Source organism: Gekko japonicus, unplaced genomic scaffold (genome assembly GCF_001447785.1).
Source record: "Gekko japonicus isolate JY-2015 unplaced genomic scaffold, Gekko_japonicus_V1.1 scaffold1314, whole genome shotgun sequence".
Lineage (NCBI taxonomy): Eukaryota > Metazoa > Chordata > Lepidosauria > Squamata > Gekkonidae > Gekko > Gekko japonicus.
In genome coordinates, this window is record NW_015169816.1 from 176,092 (window position 1) to 192,736 (window position 16,645).

Here is a 16,645-nt window from a genome sequence, read left to right on the forward strand (position 1 = left end):
GGGGTTTTTTTGAGACGAGACCTTCCTAAAACAGCTGGGAGTCAAGCTGGGCCTTGAGGGTATGTGGGGATGGTACCAAAGGTTCGAAAAGGGAACTACTTGTCCACACGGCTCGCCTGGTTTTATATTTCGCAGCCCCCACCTCTGAAGCCCCTTGCCCCGCTTCTCGTGGGATTTTCATCCAATGTGTTCATGCCGGGGGTGGCAGCCTTCGTCTCTAACCACAGCTCTAGAACTTTCCCACCCCCTTGGTTGGCCATTGTCAGCCTGGAGGCACGCTGAAAGGCAGGTTCTGTAGGAAGGAAGCCTGTTCTTTGAGCCAAGAGTGGATCTCCATTTTAATGCTTTATCTATTCTACCTTTTGCACTCTGACGCAAGGCAGCTTACGAGTATTATAGAGCTGTTTAGTCCATCAGTAAGTAAACTGAGGCCCCGTCACACAGGCTGGATATTGGGGGGGGGGAGAGGCGTGGCTAATTGCCCCGGTGCTGGCCGAGGTCCTGTGGTTAGGTGGGAGATGCCGACCAGACAGGTATCCTGCAGCGCGGCACAGAAGCTGCGCGCTGCGTTCACACTAGCAATCGCTCTTTGTGTGCATGCGCTGTTGGGCGCTGTAGCGTAACCTGCGGAGACGGGTGCCAGATGCCACGTAAGTCCACCAGAAACGCGATCAAATGCCTGCCCTTGGCCCGCAGTTTCAGGAAACTAGTATCTCATAAGTACTAGTTTTTTAATCCGCACCTTCGGCAGGGAGCCATGGGTTCGCCACAGGACACTGCGCTTCCAAGATGTTGGGGTGTGATTGTGCCCGGAAAATCCGTGGGACTCCCGTGCCTCTCCTGCGGCAACTTTGCTGTGTGACCAGGGCCTTGGATAGCATTGATACAATAGTAATATTTAAATCCAGCAACAGAGGTTACTAATTTAAGATATTCATTCAGAACAACATTTGAATCTAAGGGCAACAATTCCTAGTAAACAACATAACATGGGCTGGGGAGAGTGGGATTGAAGATCAGAAAGAAAAACACATTGTTCCTAGCAGAGGTCACCTCTTGAGCTGATCATTACATTCTAGCTCTACTCCTCTACAAGGATGCCCTCCTGAACAATTCTGTTTTGTGCATTTTGCCAAACCGTATGAAGGACAGCAGTCATAACAGGTGTGGTCTTACAGGTATGCTGGTCCAGTGCCATGACCTCTGTCTTGTCAGGGTTGCTTATTCTTACTCATTCAGTTGTAGCAGTCAGGAATCCGTTCAGAGACTCCATAGTGGTACCAAGAACTTCACTTAGAGACTGAGTAGTGTGTAGAACAAGACTGAACCTTGTGGAACCCTACAAGGCACATCCCACAGTGTAGAAAACTTGTCTCCTGAGTTCTACCCATGAGAAGTGGCTGAAACAATCCAAAGTTCATCCCTTAATCCTTATTTCTACTTCCATGCATCTCAGTAGGATGTCATGGTCCACCATATCAAAGGCTGCCAATAAGACTAGTAAAAGCAGCAGAGGTGTAGTATTTGTCTGCATTTAGGAGGAGGTAATCTAGAGCTTGACAACTATTGACATAATGGCCCCCTGTCAGTCCCTTCAACCCCTGAGATTAAATCCTGCACCTTGGTGTACCATGGCTCTGTGTGACTTGAAGAAGGTGGGGAGATGTCTCCGAGACCACTGGTGGCAAACTGTGACAGGCTATGTTATAGAGTTTATGGGAAGATCTACAAGGTGGTGATGACTGTGCTGAAGAAATCCTACTTTGCTGCTGTTATTGTGGCTTCAAGTTTACAGCTGCTGCAAATAACTTTCCGTGTAGACTCTAATCTGGGAGAACCAGGTTTTGTTCCTCACTTGTCCACATGCAGCTGCTGGATGACCTTGGGCAAGCCACAGTTTTCTTAGAGCTGTTCCCTCAAAAGTAGTTCTCAGTCAGAGCTCTCTCAGCCCCACCTACCTCACAGGGTGTCTGTTGTGGGGAGAGGAAGGAAAGGAGATTGTAAGGTGCTCTCAGACTCCGAGTGAAGGGCGGGGTATAAATCCAATCTCCTCTTCTTCTGCTTGTTAGCCCCAGAGTCTCATATTCTCTGGAAGTGACAATTAGCTGTGATGCTTTTGCAAAATTCTTTGCTGAGAAAATAGGCTGTGACTGAATGCTGTCCGTAATATAGCTGAGACTACACCCAAGCCAGTGTATGGTTTGTTTAGGGATCACTTAGGGCTGGTCTCTGGAGTGAGTGCCACCAGCATCCTTGTGTGCCACCAGGATCCCTGCCTATTCTGGATATGTAAAGCATGTAACAGTCACCTCGGTGAGTCTCTAATGCCTGTTATGCATCAGTCACTGACCAAGTTCATCTTTCCTTGTGCTCTAAAACAGCTGGCCATCAAAAAAACCAAACACACAGGTGGCCATCCATCCATTACTTTACAAAGTCATCCCTAGAACTTAATACCTGTATTTGTTCTGAAGAATTAAGACTATGGGGGTAATATTTTTTGTTTGTTTTTTTGTAGCCAAGGATGGTATTTAAAGCTAACCTCTCAATCTCTGCTGTTATGTTTTGTCTATAAGCATGGTACCATTGCTGTGCATTTCCAGTTTACTTATTTGTTTTTATCTTTTGGATTCCCCTTCACATGTGTGCACACATTTAACTTTGTGGTTTAAATTATAGGTGATGTGAGAAATAATAGTGTCTGTTGTGGGGAGGGGAAGGGAAAGGAGTTTGTAAGCTGCTCTGAGACTCAGAGTGAAGGGCGGGGTATAAATCCAATCATCTCCTCCTCCTCGGTTCAGCATGTCAGCGCAAACTCTTATATAAACATGGTTTTAGATCAGTTTAGTTTATGTATCCTGAAACTAATGCAAAATCTTGTAGTGTCTGCCGCTTAATTTATGTTCTTGTGGTTTCTTAAATGGCATATTGGGAGTAGAGGACGTCTGTTTCAAGCTCTCCCTTTCAATCAAGCCATTAAATACTATTTTAATATAATTTAAAGATGAGCCATGGCTTTCTAAGTATAAGAGCCCACACATACCAATTGCTCTTGTGCTTGAATGAGTATATTTTCATAGCGATGCTAAAATCAATTAGAATTAACTCTCTGGGTTCAGTCTATAGCAGGTCTGTATACAGAGTTGGCAGCAGGGTGAATTAGTACGACTAGATTTAAATCATGGTTTTCTACATAAAGACTCATTCTTGCTGGTATAATCTTAATATTTACATCCAGATGAAGGTTTCATTTTTACAATAACAGCTTTTCTGATTAGTTTTACAGTTATATCAAAAAATTACTGATTTGGTTATACTATTAGAAACACATAATAGATCATTATGAAATCATTGCAAAGTAAACTGTCTCTGGTTTAATAGGTTAATCATTCGTATTTGGACAATTATTCTGCTGTACTTTACTGGAAGGAGAAGAATAATCATTAACAGTAACCATTTAAATTGTTTTATTTAACTAAAACGATCGCTCCATATATATAATTGTGAAGTGGGGTGGCACTTTCTGAACATTCCACACGCTCCTAAATCAGTTGGGCTCCATGATGTGTCTCTCAGAAGCTGTCCCTATCCACTGGCTGCATTGCCTGAGTCCTGTCTCCAACATTCCAAACAGTTTGCTGTCCATAGCCAGTCGGAACACAGAAGTCATTTGCATATGTGGCTTGATTGGCCTTTGCCTCTAACATTCTTAACAGTTTGTTGTTGCTGTTGGGAGTCATTGAATGTCTCCTGGAGACAATGGCTGTTTTGGCCAGTGGACTCTATGGCATTATAACCTGCTGAGGTCCCTCCCCCCCCCTTCCCCCCCAGGCTCTACCCCTCAAATCTACAGGTATTTCCCAACCCAGAGTTGGCAACCCTGTAACTGGCTATTGAACTGCTTTCCAGACCCTTGGAACACAGCAGACATGGCTTAGGAGGAGGTGGTTTTCTACCTTAGCTGCCACTGCATAACCCCAAATCAACATAAGTCAGGGGTGGAGGGAACCATACCTGTTACCATGAGGCTGTCCTCCCATACTACCCACTTGGGGCAGCTGAATTACCGGAGACAGCCCTGCCTTATAGCTAACCAGAAGGAAATAAACATGGCTATAATATATCTTAAATAGAAAAGTATCTTTAGATTTTACTGGAAAAGCATTTTTTAAAATAATCCAATTTCCATTTTAAAAATCTGTTTTTTTATTTATATTTTTAAGAAAGAACATTGATTTTTATCCACCCTGTTCTTAGGTAAATTTTGTTTTCTAAGATATTCATCTGTTTTTCTGACTGCACATCTTGACATTTATATAAATTGGAATAATAATTATAAAATATTTTTAATAGCTACATTGTCTGTTAATACTGTATTTCCCTGTAGTTTCAGAATCACTTTCTTTTGTTTCTTTTTTCAATTTTTGCCTGGTTTGTTTGTAAATTCAAAATTTCTTTTAAGTAGTTCAATTTTATTTCAATTTCTCTTATTGCTAGCATAGATATTCCCCAGGGAATTTTTAAATTTGTTCTATTTTTTTAATCTCATCCAAAATGAGATTAAATACAATAAAATTAAAAGATATATTTCATATTTTTTCTTGTCTCTTTAAGTTCAGAATTATGTTTTATCAAATGACCGGTAATAAAGGCTTTACTTGCATCCCCAACCATTCTCAGATCAGTGCCTTTATTTAAGTTGATTAAAAAAATTCTTTTATTTTTTTCCTACAGTCCTCAACAGTTGCATCTTTTTGTAATAACACTTCATTTAATCTCCATCTAAAAGTATTAGATTTTCTTTTATAAACTAGATTTACCAGATTGAATTTTGAAAAGGTCTTTGGTAAAAATTGTACTTTAAATACTTTAATAATTAAGTCTCTAGAAATCCAAATCATGTCTGTTCTTGAAAAAGGTCTGTGTCCTTCTGAAAAGTAAGTGTACTACTTTGAACTACCATTTTCCTGTCTCCATATATCAACCAGACCCAAATTGACTTTCAGACCAAAAGAGGTTTTTGGCAGTTTACCTTGGTCCTCGTCACACGGGCCGTAAAATGCCGGGGGGGGGGGGAAGCGTGGCAGTTTGGCCTAGAGCAAAATAACGCGCGGCCGCCTGATCACAGGTCCCATCGAGGTCCCATGGGTAGGGGCGAGGTGGCGATCACACGATGATCCTGCAGCACGGCAAAGAAGCGGTGCGATTCTGCGGAGCAACGCAACTTTCGCTTTCCTCTTCCTGTACATTCGCCATTGGGTGCTTGTGCGCATCCTGTGGAGTCTTGGACGGGACATGGGCGGGCGCCGGATGCCATGGACTACCACCGGAAACGCAATCAGATGCCAGCCCTTGCCCTGCGGTTTCCGGAAACTGGTACCTCGGAGGTACTAGTTTTTAACTCCGCATCTTCTGCTGGAAGCCTCGGGTTCACCATGGGAGCTCTACGCTTCCCAGATGTTGCGGTGTGATCGCGCCCGGAAAATCCGCCTATCATCCGTCTCAGTAGCATGGCTAATGCTCCGTGTGACCGCAGCCCTTGTGTATTTTTTATGTGTTTTCAGAAAGTTTATCCATTTGTGGCAAGATCACCCTGTTACAATCCCCCATCAAATACCAACTTTCATGAGGAAGATCTATTAATCTGTCCATAAATAGTTTGTAAAACGTCCCTTTATCCTCAGTTGGAGCATAAGTTCCCAACAAGTAAGTTAACTTCTACCCCTACAAATCTGCCATGATCATCCTTCAATACCAGTTCTAGTTTTAATTGAGATTTAATATACAACACAACTCCTTTTTTCTTTTTAGTACTTGCCAAAATAAATTCTTCACCCAAAATTTTATGAACCAAATCTTTTATATCCTTTTTTCTGGCATGTGTTGCTTGTAGGCAAATAATGTACCGTATTGTTTTAAGTTTTTCATTATGGATTGAAGCAAATAGTTAATTCCTAAGATTATTGGATTCTACAGAGAAGTTGTCTGTCTTGGAAACTGGACAACATATAGCTTTGAATAACAGTTGAGAAAATCTTGAGATATGGACTTTTCATTGTTGTTCAGTCACACAGTCGAGTCCGACTCTTTGCGACCCCATGGACCACATCACGCCAGGCCCTCCTGTCCTCCGTTGTGCTCCGGAGTTTGCTTAATTTCATGTTCGTTGCATCCATAACACTGTCTAACTGATCTCATCCTTAGTCATCCCCTTCTTCTTTTACCTTCATTCTTTCCCAGCTTCAGGGTCTTCTCCAGTGAGTGCTCCCTTCTCATTTGGTGGCCTTAATAGTTTTTTTTTAAAAAAAGGCATTAATCCTAAAGTATCTGCTGTTTTAAAAGTACATATTGACATAAATTTGCTACTTTTATCACACTGTTCAAAGAATCTTTGCCTAATGAAGGTCTAAGCACTTCCTGTTAGTCTTTTGTTCTGATTCTGTAAAAAAAATTTTTTTTGGGGTATTTGTGTGTTTTTGTGTGCCTGGAAGTCATGGTTGACTTCTAAAAACCCCTAGTGGTGCTTGGATGTTCAGAGAGGTGGCTTGCTATTGCCTGCCTCTGCATCCCGGCCCTGGTATTCCTTGGAGGATGCCCTTCCAAGTACTTGCCAGGGTCGGTCCTCCTTAGCTTCTGAGATCTGACAAGATCGGGCTTGCCTGGGCCATCCAGGTCAGGGCTGATTGTGTACATTTATTTTTGTCCAAAATCTGTAAAGTGAGACAGCATGTGTTGAATCTGCTCATGAACAAAATATATTTCTTCTGTAGGCATTTATGTCAACACTGCCTGTTGCTGAGTTTACAACATTTCTTTCACTAATACATGAACATTTTCTAGTGACATCTTGACTTCCTTGCAGAAGAGGAGCATCACATTCTGGACCAGACTAGTGTTTTGTTTCTCTGAACCAGTGTCCAGAACTGCAAGAGTATGGTCTGAAAGAACTTTCTGCTTGCTTTTTACAAATAAAACCTTCCTGCCAGCACCTGAAATTATTAATCATCATGGGGAACCAAATCATGCTTCTGTATCTGCTGTTTGGATGCAGAGTCTACTTAACAATAAAAATAATTTTGCTGGGCAAACAACATGACGAGAGAGAGTTTTACAAATACATCACAGGGATTAGAACCTGAGGAGGGCCAAGATGAACTCACTAATCACCAAACACCAGTAGAAGGGGCCCTGGAAATGGTGGTAGAAAGTGACAGGGTGGCCCATTATGGGAGTTGCTGTTAGATGTCCTGTCCATAGGTGTTGTGGATGGAGGCAAAATTGGAATATGAATCTAGAGATTACTGCCTGGCTGTCATCAACTCTGTGGGCTGGCCTGTTAGATTCCAGCAGCCCTGGAAGTGGTTGGATGGGACAGGTTATACCATGTGTTCAGAGGACTGGAGTGAAGGTCAGTCAGGCCACTGGTATGGCCATGGCCTTGGGGGAGGGGAGAATTGTGTCCACATTTTTCCTGATGGCCTCTGGAATGGAAGCCATTGTTCATGTTCGCTGGCCTGGATGTGCAAGCGGGAGCTTGAAGGGGAGGGCAAAGGAGACCTTGAATTCTGTGTGAATCCCACGCCATAAAGAGAGCTTCGTGGTTAGCGAGGTTGGGGCTCTGTTGTTCCCACATGAACGTTGGAACTGTCATAATGCATCTTTAGTGTCAGTCCATTTCATACTAGAACCTTCCCTCTGGCCTGCCTGTTCTCTGCCTCCTTCCCTCTCTCCTGGAGTTGAACTGCCTGGCTTTCTAAATGTAAAACCAAATATTAACTCGAGTTTTTTGTGTGAGTCCTGGCCTATTAGATTTTCTTTTTTTCCAGTTGTTTTTAGCTTAATCTTGCATGTTCCTTGTTGTAATCCCCATTGTTATTTAGTTAATTTTATTGTTCATTGCTTTTTTTGTTCAGATTTGAAATTATGTACTAAACTATACTAAAATTAAAAAAGAGTTTTACAAATATGTTGATATGATTTGGTGCAGAGATTGCCTACTACAAGTGTTTGTGTGTGGGGAGGAGGATTTTAATGAATTAGTATTACTGGTGTTGGGTATTATGCTCTCAGGCACAGAGGAAAATTGCAGTTGTCAGAATGATTAGAGAAGAGAACTACTTGCCTTTCCACATCTTCTCTTATGGGACTCACCCATAGGTGTTGTACTGTTTCAGAAAATAACGTGCAAATGGTTCCGTAATTGGAAAGGGTGTGTAGATTTCCCCCCAGAGTAATTGTATGCTTTTGGGCTAATTTTTATTAAAGCATCGGATGTCTAAATTTGTTTGCACTGCTGTACTTTTTAGGTAAGGTCTTGGTTACTGTATCAGCTGTTTATTGAAATGTTTCATGAATATTTTTGCACATGGATATAAAGAATAAGGTATATGTAGCCGTGTTTTGAAACTATCAGTGTTGGATGTCTTCTGTAATGGTGTAACTTTTTGAGCTAGTTCACACACATACATCACTTGTCCATTGTTCCCTCTAAGCCGTGGAGTCTTGTGAGCAAAAATTCTGCTTTGTGAGCTACCGGCATAAATATTGTGAGCGAGCGATTTGGCTACTGCATAAATCAGTTTGCTCTGGAGCCATCCTCCCTGAGCTGAGTCAAAAATCTGTGAGCCGGAGGCGAAAAAACTGAGCTAACTCACACTAACTCAGCTTAGAGGGAACACTGCACTTGTTCCCTCATCACTCGATGCTGGACAGGATCAACTTGATTGAAAAATATTGCACTTACTATGTGGAAAGTTCGGCATGTAATTGATTGCGTAATGCAGCGCTTGATACTGCACATGCAAACATCCCAGTCCTACCCCGTGGGTTCTCTACGCATCAAATCAGCTCTGAGGTGGATTCAGTTTTAGGCCGTTCAGGTCTTTGGTACAGGCTGCCACTGCTGCTCTTTTCAAGGTGTAATCTGCTAGCTGTGGTCTGAACATGAAGGTCTGCAGTTTAATTCTTAAAAAACGAATTAAGCTGTGTTGGCTGATACATGGAATTTTTTTGTTTTTGCATTTTATGAACTATTGTGTTGCCTGAGGTATGACTCTTGAAGACTGTTCCCCACAACTCTTATTGCACCCAAAAAAGCTGCCTTTCATAAGATTAGCTCAGTTTAAAAACAAACCAACCCCGTTACCTCCATTAACATTGTGGTTTATGCTCCTGAGAACAGAGTATGAAGTGAAACAGCTCTGGAAGAGGAGTTGACGGCACTGGTTCTGAAGGGACCGTGGTTGCAGTATCACCTTCCTTACATATGTGAGGTTGCAAAGGAAGGCGAGAGCAATCACCAGCAGATAGCCCTGTTGGGCTCCTGTGCTGGATTGTTCCAGGGAGGGCCTTCAGATGACTTTCCATGCCACCCATTTGTCAGTCCTGCTGCCCTATTTCTCAGCAGTGCTCATCTTGCATTGATCTCCTTACAGCTTGCTTATTTGCTTCATTTATGCCCTGCTGTTCTCTCTGGTCAGGGGGCCCAGAGCAACCTACAGCTTTCTTTTCTCTGTTTTATCTTCACAACATCCTTGGGGGGAAGGTTAGGATGTGTACGAGTGTGAGACTGGCTGGAGAGCAGGGACTCAAACCTGGCTCTCTGTCAAGCTCAGGCCTAACTTTCGCAGGGGTGGAAAATGTTCAGTGAAATCAGTAAAAGTGAGTTTTTTCACCTTGGTCAGTAATTTGTCAGTTTTTTTAAAAAAATGGTCAGTAAAGTCAGTATTTCTTTGATTTTTGTGAATGCAGTTTCTGTTTTTCTGTTTTCATTACTGCATTTTTGGGGAAACATGATGACTTCCCAGTGAGAAGACAGATTGTTCTCAGTTTAGTTATGAAGTACTTCAAGGACTTTGTTCCTAACCTCCTAAAACATGAGACAATGAAAGTAGAGGTGGTGGATATTGTGGGATTCAGTGTGACACAACTCATGCTAGAAGGAGTTGAGAAAGCAATGGAAGAAGAGGACAATGGGGAAAAAATGCTTGTGGATGCAGTGCAGAAAACTGTTGGCTCAGTCGGCTTAGTCTGAACCAACCAGTCACGGCTTGCAATGCCGGGTCCAGGTCTTCCGGTTTGTAGTCAGACTGGCCGCCCAACAACAGAGAGAGCTGGGTGTCATCCGCATACTGGTGACATCCCAGCCCATGCCTCCGGGCAACCTGGGCAAGGGGGCGCATGTAGATGTTAAATAACATTGGGGACAGCAACGCCTCTTGGGGCACTCCACAAATCAGTGGGTGCCTTTGGGATAACTGCTCCCCTAGTGCCACCCTTTGTCCCCGACCCTGAAGGAAAGAAGCCAGCCTTTGCAAGGCGGGCCCCTGGACTCCAGTGTTGGCGAGGCGGTGGATCAGTAACTAATGGTTGACCGTGTCGAACGCTGCCGACAGGTCCAAGAGCAACATCACTGCCAATCCGCCCTGATCCAGATGCCTCCGGAGGCCATGCATGAGGGTGGCCAGTGCCGTCTCCATCCCATGGCCTGGGTAGAAACCGGACTGAAATGGATCTTGAATGGAAGTGTCATCCAAAAAGCTCTGTAGCTGAATTGCTACGGCCGTCTGAATTGTTTTGTCCAAATAGGGCAGATTGGAGACTGACCGGTAATTAGCCAATTCGGCCAGATCCAAAGATCGTCTTTTCAGGAGGGGACGAATCACAGCTTCCTTGAGTGCCCTAGGGAACTGTCCCTCCAAGAGAGACTTGTTGATAGTCTCCCTTAGGGCATCTCGAAACCCATCATGGCCAGCTTTAATTAGCCATGATGGTCACGGGTCAAGGCAGCCCGTAATAGGGTGTACGGTTAAGAGCAGTTTGTCAATTTCTTCCAGGCTGAGCGGACTGAAATAATCCATAACCTGGTTAGAAGACGTGCATGGAGCCTCGAGTTCACTTACTGTCTCAACCGTGGTGGGGAGGTCACGGTGGAGTGACAGGACTTTATCTGCAAAGTAGCTCTCAAAGGCCTCACAGCCAGTGTCCAATTCCCTAACATTTGTTCTGCCTTGTGTTAGAACAGTCATAGACCAAATTATTCTAAATAATTGGGCTGGGCATGAGCTCGCAGGCGCAATCGTGGCCGCATAATACTCTTGACTGCCATCTCATAGGATCTCATAAATGTCCTATAAGATGTTCTTGTGGCTTCATCGCAGGTGCACCGCTACTCTCTCTCTAGCCATCTTAGCCCTCGCTTCGTCAGCTGCAACTCCTGGGTAAACCAAGGAGCCAGCCTAGAGTGAGGGTGCAGAGGGCGTCGGGGAGCGATCTCATTGATGGCTGCCAAGAGTCAGCTGTGCCAATCCTCCACAAGCTCATCTAACGAGCCACCAGGGGGCATCGGATTCCGCAGGGCCATTGGAAGCCACATAGGGTCCATTTGGCTCCATGGGCAAGCTGAAATCTGCTCGACGCCCAAACAGGGTTGGGTGAAACATTCAGATGGGCCTTCAGGACACGATGGTCCAACCATGACACTGCTGAGGCAGTGACCCGGTCCACTGTGACCCCTGCCGCAAAGATCAGATCGAACGTGTGTCTGGTCCGGTGAGTGGGAGTTGTTACATATTGGGAGAGTCCAAGTGCCACCATGGATGACACTAGGTTGATCGCTTGAGTGGAGGCCATATCGTCCGCATGGACATTGAAATCACGAAGGACAATCGGTCTAGGGTGTTCCAATGCCCAGCCCGACACAGCCTCCACCAGGGATGGCAGGCTGCTGGCCGCTTCTTTTTTCATAAAAAACCCAAAAATAAAGTACAAGCAAAGACAAGTCTTACCTTACAGTAATTATGTTTTGTCGTCATATTTATTGCTTTATGTTTTGTTTTATTATCTGCAGTATGTGATTATTTTTAAAAGGGAATCTTTTTTGCCTTAAATTTTGTACAATAATTAAAACATTGTCCTCTATTCTTAAATTTTTTTTATAAAATGGTGTGCAGTCCTTTATCTGGGTCACATCTAATTATGGGTCTGGCTATGGGGATGGTGGAAGCCAGATAATAATAATTTTTAATGAAGTCCCAGTTTTACATTTAAAACGCTAGCTTATCAGTAGGCTGACATTAAACTGTTCAGTAATTTGTCAGTTTTTGTCAGTATTTGGTCAGGTTTTTTGGAATTTTGGTCAGTAAAATCAGTATTTTTGACCCTCTGACTAGTTTCCACCCCTGCTTTCCTTTCCTTAAGTTCTGCTTTCCTTTCCCTCCACTTGTCATGTTGAATTCCCGAGGGGGTGTTGTTGTTGGGGGTATGGGGGTAGTAGCCATAATCATTCCTCAAATTGTGCCCCAAGAGTTGGTTCTCATGCGATTGACCTTGGAGAGACTCTTTGCCTAGGCTGTGTTGCCATAGAAATGCTGGGATTTAGGTGTGACCAATGTTCCCTCTAAGCTATGGGGTCTTGTGAGCAAAAATTCTATTTTGTGAACCACTGGCATTAAAATTGTGAGCGAACAATTTGGCTGCTGCATAAATTAGTGGGCTCTGGAGCCATCCTTCCTGAGCCAAGAGAAAAATGTGTGAGCTGGAGGCTAAAAAACTGTGAACTAGCTCACACTAACTCAGCTTAGAGGGAACACTGGGTGTGACGTGTGAGAGTGGGGTTTTATGCTTTTACCTATAACCTGTAAGTTCCCGTGGTTTTCTTCAGTCCTAACAAAAGTTCTTGTGCCTACAGCAAGCAAATCTCTAATTCAGCATTTCACTGCCAATAGTGTGTGTGGAGAGTGTCTTAGCTGGGGACCTGACACTCTCCCAGATCCCAGTCCAACATTCTTACCACCGCATCACACTGGGAGGTGTCCGTCCCACCCAAGGCACAGCCATGTGACTTTTGGCTCAGTTTTTAACTTCCAGCTGGAGCAATTATGCTGTACAGCTGCCAAGCAGCCCCCCTCACATTTTATGTAGAAAAAGTTATACTCAGGATGAAGAGGATTACATGAGACAGCTTTATAGGCAGTTTGCAGGCAGTCCCAGCTTTATTCCAAAAATTAAGAGCTTGGTTAAAAAGAAGTGTTTTGCCCTCACATTCTTTTGTTTAGCCCAAAACTTGTGCACTGTTCATCCTGCACTCCATATCCCTGCCTACAGAGATGAGATGGGTGGCAACCAGAGATGGGACTCTTTCAGTGGTGGCACCTTGCCTTTAGAATGCCCTTCCCTTTGGGATTCACGTGGCACATGTATTACTGTCGTTTAGATCCCAGGCTGAAACACTTCTTTTTACGTAGGCTTTTAACTGAGAGATTTTATTTTCATTGAGAGATTTTATGCTCTGCTTCTACTCTAAATAATGTTTTTTTTTAGGCTGCTAAAACTTGTTCTTGTAGCTTGTTTTAATATTCATAATGCTTACATTGGTGTTGTTGTTGTTGTTGTTATTATTATTATTATTATTATTATTATTATTATTATTATATTATTAACATTTAGATACTGCTGTCCCCCAAATTTTGGGCTCAGGGCAGTTAACAAGTTACAAATAAAAATGGAATAAATACTATAGATGCTGTTCTCGGCCAGATGCCTGTCGGAACATCTCTGCATTAGATCCCACAGGGCCCTGGATATCATTAGGCAGAGAGTTCCATCAGGCCGGTGCCAGGGCCCAAAAGACCCTGGCTCTGGTTGAGAACAGTTGGATATCGTTTTGGCCAGGGATTGCCAGGAGATTCTTGTCTCCAGAGCGTAAGGCCCTTTGGAGGGTATCTAGGGAGAGGTGGTCCTGAAGATACACCGGTCCCAGACCATTTAGGGCCTTGGAGGTCAGTACCAAAACTTGAACCTGATCCTGTATTCAACTTGGAGCCAGTGCAGCTGGCGAAGTGCTGGTTGAATGTGTGCTGTTGATGGGGTCCCAGTGAGGACCCACACTGCTGCATCCTGGACAAGAAGTAATTTCTGGGTCAGTCTCAAGGGCAGCCCTGCGTAGAGCATGTTACTGTAGTCTATCCTGAGGGGACTGTGGTATGGATTACTGTGGCTAAGTCAGGGCAGGGGCCAGTTGCCTGACCTGGTGCAGCTGGAGAAATGCCAGTCTGGCAGCATTTGTGACCTGGGTTAGAGGTATACTATCAAGAGTCGGGAGCTGGTACTCCAATCCGGCATCTCCTCTGCCCAACCTCAGAACCTCCATCTTTGAAGGATTCAGTGTCAATCGGCTCTGCTTCAGCCACCCAGCTATGGCCTCTAGCCTTTTGGCCAAAATAAGGTGGGGCGTTATGCAGTCGGCCTTCCATCAGCAGATACAGACATGATCTTGTTGAATGGGGCCGGGGCCTGTCTAAACTTTCTGACTGCTTCTAAGCTATTCTTGGGTGTCCCTTGTCCTCCATGAACAGGGTTTGGGGAGGCATTTTGGGCTGTAGCAGAAAGGGTCAGGCAGTGAAGCTGTGCTGCCGTGGAGAGAAGAGCTTCCATCTGTGGAAATGGTGGGTGAGGGGTGAGCCATTGTGACCCCCCTCGAGCAGTTCTCTAGAAGTGCAGCATATCTTCAAATATTCACAGTTTTGCCTGTAGAAAGCCAAAGGCATTTATACTAATTAATTTACTATATGGTACAGATATACAATTCTGTGTGCTTAGTTTTAAATATTACGCAATGAAATAGTTTTTGTTATAAAAAGTACTCTATTATGACAAAATGATTTCATCACATAGTTTTGTATGTTTTTGATGTTTTAAATATGGTTTTGAGATTTTAACTATGTATATTAAGAGTGACTGTTGAGTTCTGGTTCGCTTCTGTATAACAATTTCAAGAGTGTCTGCCATCAGGACTATGTTTTCGCATCAGCTTGAAACAATAGTTACTTAGTCCCTTTCTCCCTTTCCTCCACTCTCCTGCAAGTTCAGTTTTATTTTGTTCACAGAGCAGAAGAATAAATGGGGGGGGGGGGGGAACTGTAGAACTACCAAATGATCTTGGCCATGAATGATGGTGTTCTGGCTCGGGTCTGTCCTTCTGGGGTGGGAGAAGTAAATTACCATTAGATGAGCAGCCCAATATAATGGCAGCGATCTTCATTCAAAGGCTTCAACACCCATGTGGCCCTGGACCTTTATTTCTGCAGCATTCAGGCAAGCTTTGTGGAAAGCATAGCAGATGAAGTGGCAGCTGTGTTACAGGAGGGGGGGGGGACTGCTAGCTGTACAGTGTTGCTTTGAGTGAGTGACTGCAGCACTGATGCTCAGTGGCTCGGCATGCCCTCTGTGGCTTTTCTGAGCACCGCGCCCCAATGTGTCATCTGCCCCATGTTCCAGGAAAGTGCAGCAGGGTCTTGCTGGTAGGACTTGGGGTTGGCAGGTGGTACGCACCTTGAAATAACCATTCCCAGAGGATGCTGGCCGCAGTAGGATAGGGATGGTTTTACTTCCCTTTCTCTGCAACCAGGTGACCCTCTGGGGGTACCTTGCCCATCTCGCTCTCATCTCATTTGCTGCTGTTCGTTAAATCTTCTACTCTGTGTGTGTGTTTGGGGTGGTGTACATGGCATATGCTAGTCTTGTGGTTCTTCTGGCGGATGATCTCGTAAGGTTAGCTGTCTGGGCCAACTTTACAGAAAGGTTGCTGCTGCCCAGTTGACCTTTGTATGCCTGAGAATCCTTCTCTCCCATGTTGTGTTCTGTTTTTGTAAACCAGATGCACTTGAGAATCCATCTAAACAAGAACCATGTATTATTAGCATAGTTTGAACATGTAAAAAGGGGTACTTCTGGGGGGAAATGTTTTTTTAAATTTAAAAATATGAACAATTTACATTAAAAATAACATCAACAATCCCCCGGGTTCCCCTCACCCCCCCATAATTAAAAAAAAGTTCATATAAACTACTTTATAAAACAACAAGGATCTAACTCAATAAATTACTATAACTACACTCCACAGAACAGACTGTAGACCTAACATGAGGCTAATCAGAGATTTATCAGGTCCAAATTATCAGCCGTAGCAGGAATCACTGCTTGCGTTCTGGGGGGAAATGTGGGTCTTGTAGTAAGCTTCCTTTAGTTTTTGTAATGGTATTCAAGTGTAATTGTTGCTGTTTGTTAACAACTACTTTTGTTTTCAGATGGTGAATTGAATGTTCTGGATGACATCTTGACTGATGCACCTGATCATGACGATGAGCTATACAATCCTGACAGTGAACAAGATAAAAGTGAGAAAAAGGGTATGCTGCTTCTCTAGTTGTGTGTTCCCCCTCTCTTCCAAGAGCCAGTCTTCAAGAAGCTTATGGGCCAGTGTGTGCTTGCTGGGCCTTCTCACTTCTCCCCGTTTCCTATCAGGAAATGCCTCAAAGGTTCCTTTGGGAAAGGTGTGTTCTTTCCAATAGACCTAACTGTTTCAAAGGCATCTCGGGCTGCTTGGACTGGGCTTCTTATGTACCCCACTGTGTACAAAGAACTGGCCATACAACCTTCTGGTTGGTTGCCTTTATCAGCAAAAAGAAGAAAAAAACCCTTTGTGTGTGTGGAAAATGTCATACCTAATAAAACTGTACAGTGTAAGCATCTGCTCTGATTGGTAATGAAACAAACTGCTGCATTTTTAAAATCTTAAGCATAAAGTGTGAGGTTTGTTACTCATGTCGTTGTGTAGATGGCATCTTTACTTTCCTGAGCTGAGGGA

General features: G+C 43.8%; 1 protein-coding gene across 4 annotated transcripts in view; it reads left to right on the forward strand.

The window, feature by feature from the left end:
- YTHDC1 (YTH domain containing 1) overlaps positions 1-16,645 on the forward strand; it is a 43,518-nt gene that overhangs the window by 360 nt on the left and 26,513 nt on the right. For all 4 annotated transcript variants that reach the window (XM_015417177.1, XM_015417179.1, XM_015417180.1 and 1 more), the window contains exon 2: positions 16,086-16,187. In XM_015417177.1, the coding sequence (XP_015272663.1) occupies positions 16,086-16,187 (102 nt within the window). The remainder of the gene's footprint in view (positions 1-16,085; positions 16,188-16,645) is intronic.